Source organism: Sminthopsis crassicaudata, chromosome 2, assembly GCF_048593235.1.
Source record: "Sminthopsis crassicaudata isolate SCR6 chromosome 2, ASM4859323v1, whole genome shotgun sequence".
NCBI classification, from domain to species: Eukaryota; Metazoa; Chordata; class Mammalia; order Dasyuromorphia; family Dasyuridae; genus Sminthopsis; species Sminthopsis crassicaudata.
Window position 1 is genome coordinate 376,716,934 of NC_133618.1, and position 17,737 is coordinate 376,734,670.

The 17,737-nt window shown below is 37.0% G+C and overlaps 1 protein-coding gene and 1 pseudogene across 2 annotated transcripts in view; one reads left to right on the top strand and one right to left on the bottom strand.

Annotated features, from left to right (window-relative positions):
- The window catches only part of EML1 (EMAP like 1), a 268,952-nt gene extending 262,741 nt beyond the window's left edge, over window positions 1–6,211 (bottom strand). The window contains exon 1 of one of the 2 annotated variants that reach the window (XM_074291318.1): window positions 6,007–6,211. In XM_074291318.1, the coding sequence (XP_074147419.1) occupies window positions 6,007–6,037 (31 nt within the window). In that variant the 5' untranslated portion in view covers window positions 6,038–6,211. The remainder of the gene's footprint in view (window positions 1–6,006) is intronic. The other variant, XM_074291317.1, reaches the window with a different exon arrangement.
- Window positions 6,212–11,359: 5,148 nt separating this feature from the next.
- Window positions 11,360–11,764, top strand: LOC141552855 (small ribosomal subunit protein eS12-like; annotated as a pseudogene).
- Window positions 11,765–17,737: the final 5,973 nt, after the last annotated feature.

A 17,737-nucleotide genomic window follows, 5' to 3' on the forward strand; every position in this document is an offset into this window, starting at 1 on the left:
ACATGTAGGAATGACAGGAAATCTATGTAGCTGGTTCTGATGGAGTGTAGCAGTCTGTCAGTAACAAGAAAGAGACCAAAGGCAGCCAGCCTTCAGGGGTTGTTGGGAAGCCATTCACCTATACAAGTGGAATGAGTGACATGAAATTAAAATCTCCTGTCAAGAATGTGACCAGTTTTTATCTCTGCAACAGATGTGGATTTACATCAGGTTAAAATATCATCTAGCAACCAAAATTTCTAGGATGCTTTAGAGTTTAAAAGTATTTTCCTAACAACTGTGCATTGTTGTCTTTCATTTACACAGAGACAACTGAAGCTGAGGCGTTAAGTGACCTCTTAATGAGAGGTCATCATTACTAAGTGTCATTAAATCAGGTCACTTCAAATCAAGTGTTCTTTTTTAACTTCCCCCTCCACATATCTGAGACATAAATGTTGAAAGAAAACAGGGAAATAAAATATTAATAATAACAATGAATAATTTATATTCGTACAAATCCTTACACTTACTAAGTGCTTTCACATCCATTATCTTATTGAATCACCATAACCCTATAAGAAGTCATATCCCCATTTTCGAGATACAAAGTCTGAGGCTAGGGTACAAAAAGACCTGCCCAATTGTGCAACTAGAAAGTCAATCCTAGTATCACCAGGAGTCAAATTCAGGTGATAGACTCATAAAATAGCAGAGCTAAAGGGAAGGCATTTCTTTACTACACAGCTAAGGAAACTGAGGCTCAAAAATGGGAAGCAACTAAAATCAAAATAAGTGACAGCAATTGGGACCAATACTTATGTTTAATAATTTCTAAGATATGGACTAAGCCAAAAAACTTGGACTTTAGTCCTGACTCTTTTCCTAATTATTGGTGTGACCTTGGCAAGTCATTTTCTATCTGATGATTTCAGTTTCTTTAATTTTTAAAATTAAAACTTAGCGATTCATCTAGAGCAATGGTTTTCACAGTATGACCTGGCAACCCCTTAAAGGTCCTTTCAAGTGTTCCATGAAATTCACACTCTTTTTCTAATAGTAAAGAGGTTTAATTTTAATACAGTAAATATTAATAGATATAATCCACATAAACAAAAAGCTCTTTGGAGAGGGGATCTCAACAATCTGTAAGAGTGTAAAGGGATCCTGACACCAAAAGTTTGATAATCACTGAACTAGAGTTCCCTTCCAGGTCTGATTTATTCTGCATTATTCTTGTATCTCATCAGATTTCTTTTTTAGATTCTTTCCACCATTCAGAATCCAAGAAGCATCTAGATAGACACACCATAACTCTTATACTAACATTAAGTGAAGGATTGGGCAGAAAAATTACCATGGAAAAAAGGTATGAGTATTTTATTTAGTCACTTCTACAGGTAAAAATGTAAATATTTCTACTTATTAAAATGTTTAGATTGATAAATTATTTTGTCTAATGTGTTGATGTATATGACTAACCTCTCAGAGAAGATTAGTCATTCAATGGGAAATCCTCATGCAATTGAATAATCAAGAGTTGTTAATTTGGGAGAGCAATTTGGAACTATTGCTATAGTTCCAATGCTGTAAAAATGCACATACCCTCTGATCCAGCAGTGGGTCTGTATTCCAAAGAGATCATTAAAAGAAGGAAAAGGACCCACATGTGCAAAAATGTTTGTAGCAATTCTTTTTGTAGTAGCAAGGAATTGGAAATTGGGTGGATGCACATCAATTGGGGAATGGCTGAATAAGTTGTGGTATTTGAATGTAATGGAATATTATTGCTCTATAAGAAATGATGAGCAGGTTGATTTCATAAAAGCCTGGAAAAACTTACATGAACTGATACTGAGTGAAGTGAGCAGAACCAGGAGAACACTGTACATAGTAACAGCAAGATGTGATGATTAGCAATGATAGATATAGCTCTTCTCAGTAATGTGGGGATCTAAGACAATTCTAATAAACTTGGGACAGAAAATGTCTTCTGCATCTGGAGAAAGAACTTTAGAAATTGAATGTGGATTGAAGCATCTTATTTTTCACCTTTTTTGTTTTGTTTTGCTTTTGTTTTTTTGTGGTTTTCCTCTTTTGTTATCATTTTTTCTTTCCCTGCGTGACTAATGTGGAAATATATTAAAAATTATGTCCATGTATAACCTATATCAGATTGTTTGCTGTCTTGGGGAGGGAGAAGGTAAAGAAGGGAGAGAAAAAATTGGAAGTCAAAAATCTTATAAAAAATAAATGTTCAAAACTATCTTTACATGTAATTGAAAATATAAAATATGTTAATTTGCGTTTTAGGGAAAGTTATTCAAACCATGGGTATTTTTCCCATTAGTAGAATAAGTGACAATCACAGAATGCCAGAGATAGATGGAACATAGTATGTAGAATGTCAAACCAGAAAAGGGGCCTCAGAAGTTATCTAGTTCACACATTTCATTTTAGGAAGAACTTGGGAGTCAAAGGTAAAATGACTTATTCAAGATCCCACAGTCAGTAGTAGAAATTGAATACAAATTGAGTTTACAACTCCTGAGTCATAAGTCCAGAATTTTGAGTTACATTATTTTGATGAAAAAGAATCTTTTTATTTTAATTGTGTCCACTCTTTATGACCCCTGGATAAGGTTTTCTTGGTAAAGACACTAAAGAGGTTTGTCATTTCCATCTCTAGTTCATTTTATGTGATTTACCCAGGGTCTCACAGCTAATAAGAATCTGAAAATGAATTTGAACTCAGATCCTCTTTGACTGAAGCTCAGTGATCTCTCCACTGAACCATCTAGCTGTCCAGCAAACTACTAAGGGTCTAGAAAAATGTTTTATTTCACTTTATAAATCTATTCTGTGGCTAACACAGGATCATACACACAACAGGTCCTTCATAAAGATATGTTCTCTACTGTTCATTCCTTTCCAACTCCAGGATTCTATCATTCTGTGAATGTTGTCTTCTGCCTACATTTCAAAATGACCTTTCTATCTACACATGTTTCTTACTAGAAATAGAGTGCAAGTTTCCTTATGATATTAGTTATGTTATTCCATCAATTCTAGAAAAACTCAGTGGCCTTTCCTCCTATTGGATTTATACCTTTAAATTTTCCTTTTTTTCTTGTCAGATTAACAAGGCACTACATTTTTGAGTACAAGGCTCACCATGATTGATAGAGACAATTTCAAATTACCAGTATGACAAGTAATCTTTTCTTTCTTTGCAGTCCCATGATGAAGAAAATATCCCCCTTTAACAATAAGATAAATCCAGCAACAAATTATGCTTCACATCATAACCCTCCCAGGAACTAATTATTTTTTCCTCCAGTGGAATCCTTTAGACAACAAACTCTGAGACGTAGATTTCCTTTATAATGTTTCCTCTTTAAACAAAAAAAAAAATAAACAAATCTCTCAATTTATAGGGTGTGTCTACAATAGAAAATAATTTGAATAACAGAAGCAGAGAATACCATACCAAAAATCTTAGGCCAGTTTAAGGGGACTAGTTTAAAACTGCTTCAAGGCTTTTTGAGCTCTGTTTTGAGTGAGAAGAAACTTTAGAAATCCTCTGGTCCTCTCATTTTATTAGTTGGAAAACCAAGGCCCAGAGATAGAAAGTGACTTATCCAGCATCATATAGCAAGTTTGCAACAGAATCAGAAATAGCAGAAAGGACTCTTGGCTCTTAAGGTACGGTCTGAGAGTTTGCCAAAGGATACCCCATTGCTTTCTCTAGTCCCCCTATTTGAAAAGGACAGAGAATCATGGAGCTTACATAGGGTATATGATGGTGCCCACACTTGATATCCATTTCATTATTCATATCAGATGCAGGCTAAATATTGTCCAGGACTCCTGAAATATCCCTCTCAACATAGTGCTTATTAGCAAGAGCCCAGAGATACCGAAGACCAGAGCCAAGTCTCCTGCAAAAAAAAAGACAAGAGTTTTCTCCTTTGCTAGGTCAGCTTGCTGACAGATAAAGCCAGAAAGGGCCTGTCTGAACATTTCTCATTCTTAATACAATGATATTGTTCAGTTCCTAGAATGAGAGAAGGCTGGCTCTCTGCAGTACCCATGAAACTGGTATGGTTGAGTTTGTTTTTTGTAGTTGTTCTAGGGCTTAACACAAGCAACCTGTCTCTGTCACTCTAGGACTTACAGCTGTACTAAGTGTATCTACTGTAAGTTTTAAAAGAAGGATGCTGGCAGAGCAAACCCCTATAAAGAGCTCCTGAGGTGAGCGTGGTTCCTTAGTAACTGACTCACTGGCTGAATGATTCAGAGGTGTTTGAACTTAAAAAGGAGAAGACTTGGGAAGGACACTATAGCCATTTTTGGGCATTTGAAGGGATGTCTCAAGGTAAAAGGATTTCATTTATTCTTGTCTCCAGAGGCAGAATTAGGACCAAAGCAGGGATGTTATGGGGGACAGATTTCAGCTTAAAATAAGGACAATTTTCCTAACGGTCAAAGTGTCTAAAAATGGACTAAGTTTGCCTTGAGATATAATGAACTTCTCTCCCTGGAGATATATAATCAGAGGCTGACTAATTGTCCCTTTCAATGCCTTCCAGTCCCTTTCAGGGATTTTTATATTACATGAATGCTTTTCTTTTTTGTCATCATGAGACAGGGTGATAAATGGAAAGAACACTGGACTTGCAGTCAGAAGGACTGAGTTCAAGTCTTGGTTCCTACACTAGCTAGTCATCTGACCTTGAGTGAGGACCACCTCTCTGAGATACTTTCCTTGTCCATAAAAAGGGGGCAATACTTATACTCAAGGGCCAGAATGATATATTAGCTAGAGGGGGTTAGCCTCAGTGCTGGGTTAGATTTGGCTTTGGGACCTACCTGTGACACATACTGACTGGGACACCTGGTAATTCACTTAAACTTCTCAGTACCCCAGGCAAATCCCAGACTAAATCAGGGATTCTTAACATTTTCTGTGTCACAAACCCTTTGATAGTCTGAAGAAATCTAATCTAGTAGACACTTTCTCAGGAAAAAAAAGTTTTTAAATATGTGGGGGAAAACACAGATGATTATAAAGGAAATCAAGTATATTGAAATAAAGATATAATATTTTCCTAAATTCATGGATCCCCTGAAAATTGTTCCCTCCAGTAGCTTGTGGATCCCAAATAAAGAACTCCTTTCCTATGTGGTACAGAAAACATACCCCTATGCATTAATTGAGGGGATTTAACTACTGGGAATTCCCTATCAATGAAATTATAGGTCCAGATAAGAAAAAAACTACTTAAACTGGAGGAAATGGTCTAGAAATCTTAAAATTTCCTAATGTGAGTTTATACTCTATTTCAGATAATATATACAGTCCATTTCTTAATATGTAAAGATAAGCTAGGTAATGAGGTTTTTAATCTGGAATAATTCAGACAACAAGTAAACACAAATTATAAATTCATCCCAAGTTTGCTGTGGGGAGTGGGGGGTGCAGCTAGAATGATTCTGATACTGCCCTCAGTTCTCTACTCTCCTTTAAATGTGTAGACATAGTCTCAAAATAGAGTACCCACTCAGCTAGCAGTGGGGGAGAGGTTTAAATCAAAGCTTTCTTCAATGACAGTTTAGAGGCTCTGAGAAGGAGTCACCATCCCCAAAACGAGAGTGGTGTTTGCTCAGAAAGTCTCTCCTAGCCTCCTGCATGAAACAACCCCTTTCTGACCCCAGTCAAACCCACCAAGAACCCAGTCTGTCTCTCTCAGTGAACAGGTTCCAACAGCCTCTTCCTGCTTGCCGTTGACAGCCCCGGGGCCTGAATTGTGCCTCATACTGGCAAACTCTACCCCCTCCCCACCAAGAAAAAAGAAATAATCTTGCAAGACCCATGCTACCCCCTGTGCCCATTTGCTTTCTTGGACACTTTGGTGCCCCTTTAGTTCACTGCCCAGACCTCCAAGCCAGCCTGGGGGTTCGACTTTGCAACCTGAGCCCGGGAAGGCCTGGGGGCCACGGGGTAAATATAAACCTGGCACTCACCCACAGGGAGCCCTTCATAGTCTGACATCATGTGAAAAGTTGTCTCGGGCAGGACCCGGCTGGAGAGGGAAGAAATCACGGGAAAAATCCGGCTGTAGGCAACTTCTCCAGTGAGTAAAGTGCAGGGGGAAAGGCTGAATATTTCCAGCTGCCCTGGCCACAAATATCCCCGCCCAGGGAGTTCAAGCAACAATTCCCATCTGCCTTCTCATTATGGGATGGAAAGATAAGAATGTGCTTTTGTGCCAAAAGAGCAGGCTATTGGTGGATAAACTGGTTGTCCTCCCTCCCCTTCTCTCTTTCCTCTTTAATGTCACAGGGGCGCATTACTCAGTGAGAAGGGCTATCCCTTAGAATGGAAAAAGGCTCTTAAGGAGAGTCCATGTTCTTTGAAGGAGAGAGGAGACTGTGGGGAGACCCCCCCAAAGATCCAAATTCCAAACAAATCTGAAGTGCTCAGAAGGATCCAGGTGAAATCTGCTGAAATCTCACAGATATTTCTCATGCACCTAACACTAACAACAACAGTAACTTCATGGCTGTAATGCTAAAAGTTGACCACATACTTTTTTCCCCCCACAAAAGCCCTGGGAGACACTAGAGTGAAAAGTTCTCATTCATAGATCATAGGATTTAGAGCTCACAGGGACTTGAGAGACTATTTTAGATTAACCCTACATTATACAGATTAGAAAACTCAGCTACAAAAGGGAAGTGACATTTTCAAGGTTATACTCTTTTGTTGTTTGTTCTCCCTTCTCAAATAGGACCATGACATCAGGGAGGTGATGCCTTGCAAGTGAATTGGATTTAAGTGAGGGAGGGCTGTGCAAAGTCACCTGCCTCACTCTCTCCTACTGAGCCATCTAGGTCCAGTAGCAAGATGTAGATCAGGATGATTGGAGATGGCCCCATCAAGATTATACTATAAATTGCCACAAAGTTGGAACTTGAAATTAGATTTTTCTGAATGCCCATTGAAATCTCTCCCCATTCCATTAAGTTGTTTTCACAGGACTTCAGAATCTTGGTAAAATGGATAGAGCACCAATCCTGGAGGCAGGAAATTGAGTTCAAATGTGACCACTTACTAGCTGTGTAAATCAATATAACCCTGTTGCCTCAGTTTCCTCATCTGTAAAACAAATTGGAGAAGGAAATATTACCCCACTACAATCATTTTGCCAAAAAACACCCAAATGGGGTCATAAAGAGTAAGACAAGACTCAACAAACAATAACGGAATCTTAGGCTGGGACAAGACCTTAGAAATCAGGTGGTCCAACCCAAACCTCACAAAAAGTCTTCTCTACAAGATCTCCAATAAATGTTTCTCCAGTTACTGTTTTAGGACTGACTACCAGTGGTGACATGTGACTCAAAGAGATGGTGAATGTGAAGCACTTAGCAAACCTTAAAATTCGATAAAAAGCCTATTTGCTATAATTGTTATTATTACAAACCTTTAGTAACCAGACTTCCAGGTGATGACTTCATTCCCTGAGATTTCCATTGTACTCTTGCTAAATTCATGCAACTATTTATAGAGCAATGTAGGTAAATGTTTAACAATCAGGCTGGGGGAAGGGGGCATGAACATACACTTTAAATTTTTCTTAAGGCTAGATAATCAACAAAATAACAAAGTAAACCTTGTTGATTTCTGAGATGTAAATGCTTATACTGACAAATTTAACAAATGGTCTTGCAAGCGGTTCAGAAGTGCCCCCATCATTCCTGTGGAACCCATTAAAGCATCCTGCTTATGAACAACTCTGCCTGTGGGAAATATACCTTAAAATAAGGAATGAATCAAAGGCATTTCTTGATATTGATTTCTTAGGATCAGAGATTTAGAGCTTAAAGGGACCTCAGTGGTCAACTAGTCCCCACTTTACAATGAGGAAACTCATTCAGGGTTGTTAAAGGCCTTGATCCAGAGTCAGAGATGAAATTTCAACCCAGGCTCTCTCACCCTAGAACCAGTGTGTTCTTTTGAGCATACTGAGTTTTTATTTGGAATGTTGCCTTTTCTTATGGATGGTGTGGTCATGACCTTTAGTGCCTCCCAGAGATGGGTTTCATTGATGCTAACCAAACTGTCTCAAAAATTCGTGAGATGGACTTTGGGGAAGAAAGTAACCTTTTTGTCCTTTTTCTTTTATAAAGAACTAGATTAGGTTGTGATCCTGGGGTGCATGGGGTGGGGAGGCATGGAATTGCCAAGAACTGTTTGTTAATGGGTGCCATTGGTCCTACTTCTGGGGCCAATCAGAAAAAAAAAAGACTAACCCTTCTTCTATATGTCAGTCATTCAAGTCTTCTTCAGATTACAAATCCCATTCAGTTAATCTTTATATAACATCTTAGCATTTTGGTTGAACTTTTTCTGGATGTGGTCCAGCTTATCCATGTTTTCTGTAAGTTGTATCTCACGGGCATATGACTCCAGATCCCATCTAATCAGAACAGATTAAAGGAGAGCTCTTAGCTCCTTCATTCTGAACACTCTTTTAATGCAGTCCAAATTTTCATACATAATGACTTTTCTGGCTGCCACTATTGGCTTAATTGATCTGATAGTCCATTTCAGATCTTTTCACAGAAATTGTTGTCTAGTTATGGTAAAGGTAGTGTTTTTGAACCTAAGTAGGACTATATATTAATTCCTATTAAATTTCATCTTATTAAATGTGAACCCACTGTTCTAACACAATCTTTTTGAAATCTGATTATGTCATCTTAATGAAGCTAGGTGGTACAGAGAATAAAGTAGTGAATCTCTATCTGCCTCAATTTCCTTTGTAAAAATATGGATAATTTTAGCATATATCTCCCAGGGTTATTGTGAGGATAAAATGAAATAATATTTTGGAGTGTTTTAAAGAGAAGGGTAACATTTTTGATAACTGTCCTAGTTTCGTGTCATTTACAAACTTGACAGATATATTTTCTATATTTTTAATCAAATAACAGACAAAAAATTTGAAGAGTACATTGGCAAGGATAGATTTCTGGGCCCCTCATTAGATAATACTAGCCTATCAATTACTAATCTCTACTCCTTAGCACAATGCCTGGCATATAATAAAGTGTATGAAACATACAGTTGACTATTTTGCTTACTACTGCTTCTGTTCAATCCTTTAAATACTTTTGAATCTGTTAACTATATTATGATACAGTATATAGCTCTTTATCATCTCCTCAGGAATAGCATAACAAATGTTTCAAATTCTTTCCCGAAATCTAGTTACAGGAATATCTTGTAGGTTCAGTCCTAGACCACCACAATAAGGCAAATATTTCAATAAACTGAGTCACAGGAAGCTTTTGGTTTTCCAAATAAAAGTTATGTTTACACTAGTCTGTTATCTATTAAGTATATAACAATATTATGTCTAAAATATACATAATGTACAAAAATGTACATACAAATCAATTAAAAATCTATTGCTAAAAAATGCTATCATTTGAACCTTCAGCAAGTTTTAATCTTTTTACTTATGGATGATCTTGTTTTGATATTTATAACTGCTTAGTGATCAAGGTGATTGATGACTGCTGAAGACTGGGGTTGCTGTGGCATCTTAACATAAGACATCAATGGAATTTGCAGCATAGATTGACTCATCCTCTCATAAAAGATTTCTTTGCAGCATGTGATGCTGTTTGATAGCATTTTGCCCACTTCTTTCAAAATTGGAATCATTCTCAATTAAGTTTATCTAATATTCTTCAATATTGTTGTGTCTCCGTGAATAGGGAGGCCTTAGGAAAAGGAAAGAAATGGAGGAATGACTGGTTGTTGAAGTAATCAAAACTTACACATCATTTATTGATTAAATTTTCTGTCTTATAAGAGCTCAGTTTGTGATGCCCAAAACAATTAAAATAGTAACATCAAAGATCACTGATCATACCATCACCACAAAATTTGCAATATTACAAAAATTACCAAAATGTGACACAGTGACACAATGAAAGTACATGCTGTTGGAAAAATAACACCAATAGACTACTCAATGCAAGGTTGCCACAAACCTTCAATTAAAAAAAAAAAAGCATTATCTGTGAAGCACAATAAAGCAAAACACAATAAAATGAGTTATGCCCACATATCATGTCTACAGCACTCCCTCCATCTACTAGTCTAGTTATGTAAATAAAAGGAAATGTAGTCAGTCTAGTATGGCCTGTTTTTTATGTAGTCACTTTGGTTTCTAGTGATAACTGCTCAATTTTTTTTAAATACTCATAAACAACTCTGTTTTAAAATGTCTTGATGAAAAGATAACAATGATAAGAAGAAATAGTTAATCGAAAAAGCTTCCTTGGACTGGCTTTCCTGTTTTAGAGGTCCCTTTATTGGAAAAGATAAAGGATAGATTAAACATAATATGTGACTCATAAAATCACAGTCTGAGAATCATCTGAGATCATTAAATCCAACATATCTGGACAGGTATTCCCTTTTTCAATATTTCTGATGTGTTCCCTTTGCCTCTGCTTGAAAGGGTAGGAAGAAAGAGAGAAGACTAAGCATTAATATAGCACTCACTATGTAGTAGGTACTGTGCTAAGTGCTGTTTATAATACTGTCTCACTTGATTCTCACAAAAACCCTAGGAAACAAATGCTATTATTATCCTCACTTTACATCTGACAAAAATGAGACAGTGACTTACCAAGGATTTTACATCTGGTCTTCTTGATCCCAAACCCATTATTCTATCCATTGTACTTGAAAACCTCCAGTAATAGGATATTCTTTTACCATAGCTGTTCATTCTACTTTTAAAGATCTTTATCACTAGGAAGTTTTTCCTTCTACAGGACTGAAACCTGTCTCCTTATGGCATCTTCCATTGTGACTAATTTTGTCCTTGGAAGCCAAGCAGAACAAATCCCTAGTCTAGTCCTCTGAGGTTCTCTTCCATATGACAGTCCTTAAAATACTGGAATATAGAATGTAGACTATATTATGTTCTCCCTAAGTCTTCTCTCCTCCAATCTAACCTTCCTAAATGTACAATGATGCTTTGATCTCAATTCTTGTTTGGTCCTTCTGCTACTTGAGCCCTACCTCCCCCCTTCCCACTAACTTACCCATCTTTTCCCTAATTTTCATTGCTCTTTAAGTTGATTCCTCCCTACATCCTACTTTTCTGCCCCCAAGAATCCTTCAGAAATTCAACTTTAGTTAACAATTTCTTGCTTTGATAATAAAACCAAAAAAGATTCAAAAGGACTTAATTTTTTTTCACTTTAAAAATAGAGACTTTGGCTCTTTGTTTCCACGACATTGAGTGGGAGGCAAAGGCTCCCTGGTGATTTCAATATTTAGTTTCAAATGGACGAGGAAGGTATTGCTGCTAGAGGTGTAACGGGCATTAACACTGCTCTATAAGAAGTGCTGAAGACTGCACTCATCCAAGATTCCTTAGCTTGGGAATTTGTGAAGCTGCCAAAGCCTAATACAAACACCAAGCCCATCTTTGTGTTCTTGCTCCCTACTGGAATGAAATAATGTATGTAAAGTTGGTTGCGGCCCTGTGTGCTGAATACCAAATCAGACTGATCAAGGTTGATGAAAAAAGCTGGGTGAATAGGTAGGCCTTTAAAATTGACAGAGAAAAATCCCTGTAATGTGGTTGGCTGTAGTTGCTTTATTGTTAAGGATTATGGCAAGGAATCTCCAGCCAAAGATGTCATTGAAGAATACTTAAAATGCAAGAAGTACATTGTTCTGATTTGAAAAAAAAATTAGGCTTTGTTAGCATTTGAAGGAAAAAAACCCTTTACTTGTGCCTTATAAATCTTGATCTATAATTTAATAAAAACACCATCCAAAAGCCCACTTTTGTGTCTACACAAAATATTAAAATAATTCATGTAATTTGTTATCTTCTACAAATTAGATAAATTTGTAACAATGAAATATTGAATTATATTTGAAAGTATAGAATATAACAAATAATCATGAAGACAAACAGAACAGAAAGTTATGTTTATAAAAGGCAGAATTAAGTGATAGAAATTGCAGAAATTTCATGCTTCAGGTTCATAATTTCACCATGACTCTTTTAACCTCTAAGAAGAAAGTACTTTCTTCACTAGATCTAGGCCCTGCTTGTTGGGAGTAGTAACTCCCAGCAGAGTCCCTTCCTGATCTCAGACTCCAGGATATAAGAATTATTCATATGTCTGTAGTATTCATTCATTAATTACTTTATCATTTATTAAGCATATACCATGTCAGCACCAGTACACTCTCAACTAGACTGTGATATCTTGTATGCTTCCCCCTCCCTCACTTCATTCATTAATTTAATTGCCAAGTCCTAAGAGAATTCTAGTTTTATAATGTATCCAGCTCTCTCTTCCATTCCCACAGCAACCACCCTTACTCAGGCACACATCTTTTCTCACCTAGCCTATTGTTAAAGCCTCCTAGCTCATCTTTCTGCCTTGAGTCTCTTCTCCACTCCCTTAATTCATCATTCAGTTGCGCTAGTCATCTTCCTAAGTAATCTTCTTAATGCATAGCTTTGATCATGACACTCCTTTCCACCCCCACCCCCCAAAAAAAAATCATTAGCTGTTTCTCTGTTGCTATTAAATTTAATTCAGTGGGAAGAACACTGGATTTAGTCATTCAATAAACCAGCCAGTCAACAAGCACTTACTAAGCACCTTTTATATGAAAAGCGCTATGCTAGTGCTGAGGATACAAAAATAAATAAAACAGTCTCTACTCTCAAAGAATTCATATTCTTGGGGAAATTTGGGCAAGTAATAGTAATGCACTTTGGCTAGAATAGATAATGCATGTATTGGGTTAATATGAAATAACTGAGAAGCTGTAAGATTATAGTGTAATGCCAAAGAAATTGAGGCAAAACAGAGATTAGTTTTTAATGTGGACAATTTTAGGCTAGCTGACAGAATGGAACTCATGTTCAAAAATCATTCGGTCCTGAGGAACTGAGGCAGGGAATTTATATAGCTAACTAGGGTTTGCACACAGGATACATAACCTGTGTATACAATCTTATAGGGGAAACAAAGGCAGATAAGGAGGGCGAGGACACTGGGTGGGCTGACATGCCATAATTCCAGGAAAGGATCATAATTTAATCCTGCCAGAATAAGGGTCAAGATAAGAAGATCCTGGGCAAGAGACTTCCAGGCAAGGGGCAATACTCAAATGGAGGGGGAATTATCCTAGCAAAGATTAAGATAATGCACCTGCATTTTCCTGACTCAATTCTCCCTGTCCTAATGGCAAGGAAAGGGGGTAGTCATAATAATTTTATTCAGGGCATGACAATTTAGGGCATAACAGTAAGATAATAATTTTAGGGCTAGAAAGGTCCTGGGGCAGCTATATGGTACAGATCAGATCTCATCTGTGAGTTCAAATCCGACCTCAGACACTTATTACCTGTGTGATTCCAGAAAAATATGCCTCAGTTTTCTCATCTGTAAAATGAATAGGAGATGGAAATGGCAAACTACTCCAGTATCTTTGCCAAGAAAACCCTAAATAGGATCATGAAGAATCAGACTAAAAATGACTCAACAACAACAAAGAAAGGTTCTGATTGATCAACTAGACCAGTTTTTTTCATTTTACAGATGAAGAAATTAAGGTCCAGAGAGATTTAGTGACACAATTAATAGAGGGAGCCAACTTTTGGAAGGTTTTAAATTCTAAGCTGAAGAGTTTGCATTTTAACCCCAAAGGTATAAGGGAGCACTTGAAGATTTTTGAGATGGGATGGTTGCATTCAGATTTATCTATGCTTTAGGAAAATGATTTTGGTAGCTGCGAGGAAAATGGATTGCACAGATAGAGAAACTGGAAGCTGGGCAAACAAATAAGAATTCATTACATAACCCCTCAGGGTTGGAAAGGTTATGAGGGGTGAGGCTTATAAGATACATCTGGGAGATAGTGTATTAGTAGACACACAATAGACTAACATACCCTTGAAGTATGTGACCCCAGAAGACTATCCCAGCTTTGAGGCATTTTGGGGTTTCTACTGCTATATACCAAGCCCAATATCTATGATTATAAATCATTCATGCACTCATGTCACCTTTCACCCATTGGCAGATGCCTGAGGCTATTAACATTCACTCAAATGTCAAGTACATACTTAAATAATTTAGTTAGATTAGCAAAAATCAAGATCAAATCAAGAAGCATTAGATACATGCATCACAGAGGGAAGTATTTTTATCCCTTTCCAGGTCAGTTCCTCAAATTATAACCTCCCTTGAAATCTGCTTTTACTTTCTTCATACTCTTGAAGGCTGGAGATTCAATATATTAAATGTATGTTATCAGAACCCTTTCATTTCTCACCTGAGTAACAGCAGGATACAGGCAGTTTTATTCCCAAAAGATTGTCACAAAGGGACTCATAAGAACTTCATGGACAAACAGGATCACTCAATCACTAATTGCATTTTACATCTCCTGAGTCCTGGAAACTGTGCTGAGTACATGTATACTGTGTGACTCTGAAATAACTAACTAAAAAGGGTACTGCTAAACCAAGTATGCAAGTAGAAACTGAGCTAAAAATGTCTATTAAAGCAGTGGACTAAGGAAAAACTATCAGATTTGGCAATTAAATGTAGTGCCCCTCACTCCATTCCTAATGCAAGAAGCATTAAAGACTTTAGGCAGCAAAGAGTAAAATACAACCATATAAAATGGATGTGAGGACAATATAACCATGTTCATTATTGTATTAAACCACATTCCATAATATGACTAGCTGTGACCAGTTGAAATTGAAGATTCCCTCCACTGACCAAACAAATCATCAACTCTATTGTGTTCCTATTCATACAGGATCTTCTATTCCAGTCCCTTGGCTTTGAGTGAGCTAAGAACCCATATAGTTGTTTACATATTATCTCCCCCTCCCCTCCCCCCTCCTTCCCTCCCCCTGCACCTAGATTTGGGAACTCTGAGAACAGGAACTGATTTTGCCTTCCTTTGTATCCCAAGCTTAGCAGAGAGTCTAGTGCACTGCGGACATAATAAATAAATGCTTGTTGAGCTGATCCCAGAGTTCCTCCATCTGTACCTAATGATAGTAAGACTGGAAATATGAGTGAAGCATCCTGAGTGAATTACTGTTGAATTCATTTGTTCGCACAAAGGAGAACTTAATTTGTATGTGTCCCAGAACTTTGAGTTTCAATAGAGGCTATAGAAGGAATAAGGAAAGGAAGATTTCTGGTGAATTTGCAACTGCTTGGTTTGGTTATGCATTGTGTTCTCTGGTTCTTAAATACTGTTTATTATTGATTCTAGTTTAAAAGTAAAAATCTTTCATATAGTGGCATGTGTCAGCTTCCAAGAAAAACCAACTCCATTATCAATCAATCAATAAAAGTTATTGTGCCAGCACTGTGCTAAGAAGCCATTGTCTTCATCTGAACTGCCTAAAACTCTAAGAGGATTCCACTGTAAGTTCAGACTTCTATGGACTATGAAAATTTTCTGAACTCACTCCTCAATGATTAATAAATTTCTCCATAGGAAAGGATCCACATATGCAAAAATGTTTATAGCAGCTCTTTTTATGGTGGCAAAGAATTGGAAATTAAGTGGATGTCCATCAACTGGGGAACAGCTGAATAAGCTGTGGTGTTTGAATGTATTAGAATATTATTGTTCTACAAGAAATGATGAGTTGATTTCAGAAAAACCTAGAAAGACATATATGAATTGATAATGAATGAAGTAAGCAGAACCAGGAGAACTTTGTACACAGTAACAGCAAAATTATGCAATAATCAACTATGACAGACTTTGCTCTTCTCAGTGATCCCAAGACAATTCCAATAGCGTAAAGGATGGAAAATATCATCACATCCAGAGAAACAACTAGGAGACTGAATGCAGATCAAAGAATACTATTTTCATATTTTTGTTTGTTTGCTTTTTTCTTTTTCATCATTTTTATTCCTTTTGTTTTGATTTTTCTCTTACAACATGATTAACATGAAAATATGTTTAAAACAATAGTACCCATATCAGATGGCTGCTGTCTTGTGAAGGGGGGAAGTGAGGAAGAGAGGGAGAAAAAAATATGGAACTTAGAACCTAACAAAAATGAATGTTGAAAACTATCTTTACATGTAATTGGAAAAATAAAATGCTATTGAAATTTTTAAAAAATCCTCCAGTTATACCTTCCTATTTTAGTGATTCTGAACCCCTAAGATCATCATTCAAACCCCATTCTCTATCCCCTATAATCCAGTATCCTCATTCTCAACCCAGAATTTATGCCTATATCCCACTCTAAGGTTGTCTACATTTTTTGTGCTCTTTTAAATGCCTATTCCATAAAAATAAATGTTTTCATTGTGTATCTTTTATTCTCCCATTCCTTTCATCTTCTGGTTCTCACTGAGTCCTGGGCTCTCTCCTGATGACACAGCCTCACTAGCCTTTCTTAACAGTGAATAGTGAATAGTGAATTGAGGTGGGGGATTTGAAATGCTCCTTGTTTTCTATCACCACTTCTAGGTTCCTCTGCTATCAGTATCACTTAGCAACCTTTTCCTCCTCATAAGTTCACTCAATCAGTATGTACTTCCCAATTAAAATCCTGGTAGCAATTATCTTCTTATCTTGAGGATACTCTTCCCTTTCTCAAAGTGTTCCAAACTGAATTCATTATATTTTCCCCAAAATCTTTCCTCCTCCTAACATACCTTTTACTTTTGAGGTTATCACAACCTTCTTAGTCAACCAGGTTTACATCCTAGGTATCATCTTCCATTCTTCACACTCCCCCATATTTAGTCTGTTGCCCAAATATGTTGATTTTTACATTCATAACGTCTCTCCTCTAATACCTCCACTACTTTCATTACCTCATGCCTGAACTATTGCAATAGCATGCTGGTTGGTCTTCTTGCCTCAAGTTTCTTCCTATTCCAGTCCATTCTTAGCCATTAGTGATCTTCTTTTAACTATGTCATTGCCCTACTTAATAAAGTCTAGGGGCTCCCTATTACTTCCAAGATCAAAAATAAAATCCTCTGTTTGTCATTTCAAGTCCTTCATAATATATTCCTCTCCCTCCATGTTTCCTGTCTTTTATTTTACCAACACTACCCACTACCCTCATTGCATTTCTTGAAGAAGATACTCTATGCCTTAGATAGAATCTGAGGATCAGATAAGATAACAGCTTAACATAGCACCTGGAACACAGAAGGCATTAAAAAATTCTTGTTTCTCTCCTTTTCTTCCAACTTTGGACATTTTCACTGGCTGTCTCATTCCTGGCATGCTCTCCTCCTCAATTCTACTTCTTGGCTTCCTAATGCCAGCTAAAATCCTATCTTCTACAGAAAGCTTTTTCTAATTCCCCTTAATGCAAGTGCTTTCTTTCTGTTAATTCTTTCCAATTTATCCTGTATTTAGCTTGTTTGTATACAGTTGTTGACATGTTGTTTCCTTATCCCATCAGATATGAGTTCCTTAAAAGTAGGAACGATCTTTTTTTTTTTTTTTGGGGGGGGGTATTCTCCACATTTATAGCACAGTGCCTAGTGCATCATAGGCATATAGGCATTCAACATGCACAAATATTTATTGACTAACTAGTTGAAATACTAAAGGTCAAAAGGAGGTGAGATTAGCCAATAGATGGGAGCTCAGAATTAATCTGGATTGGATAACTTT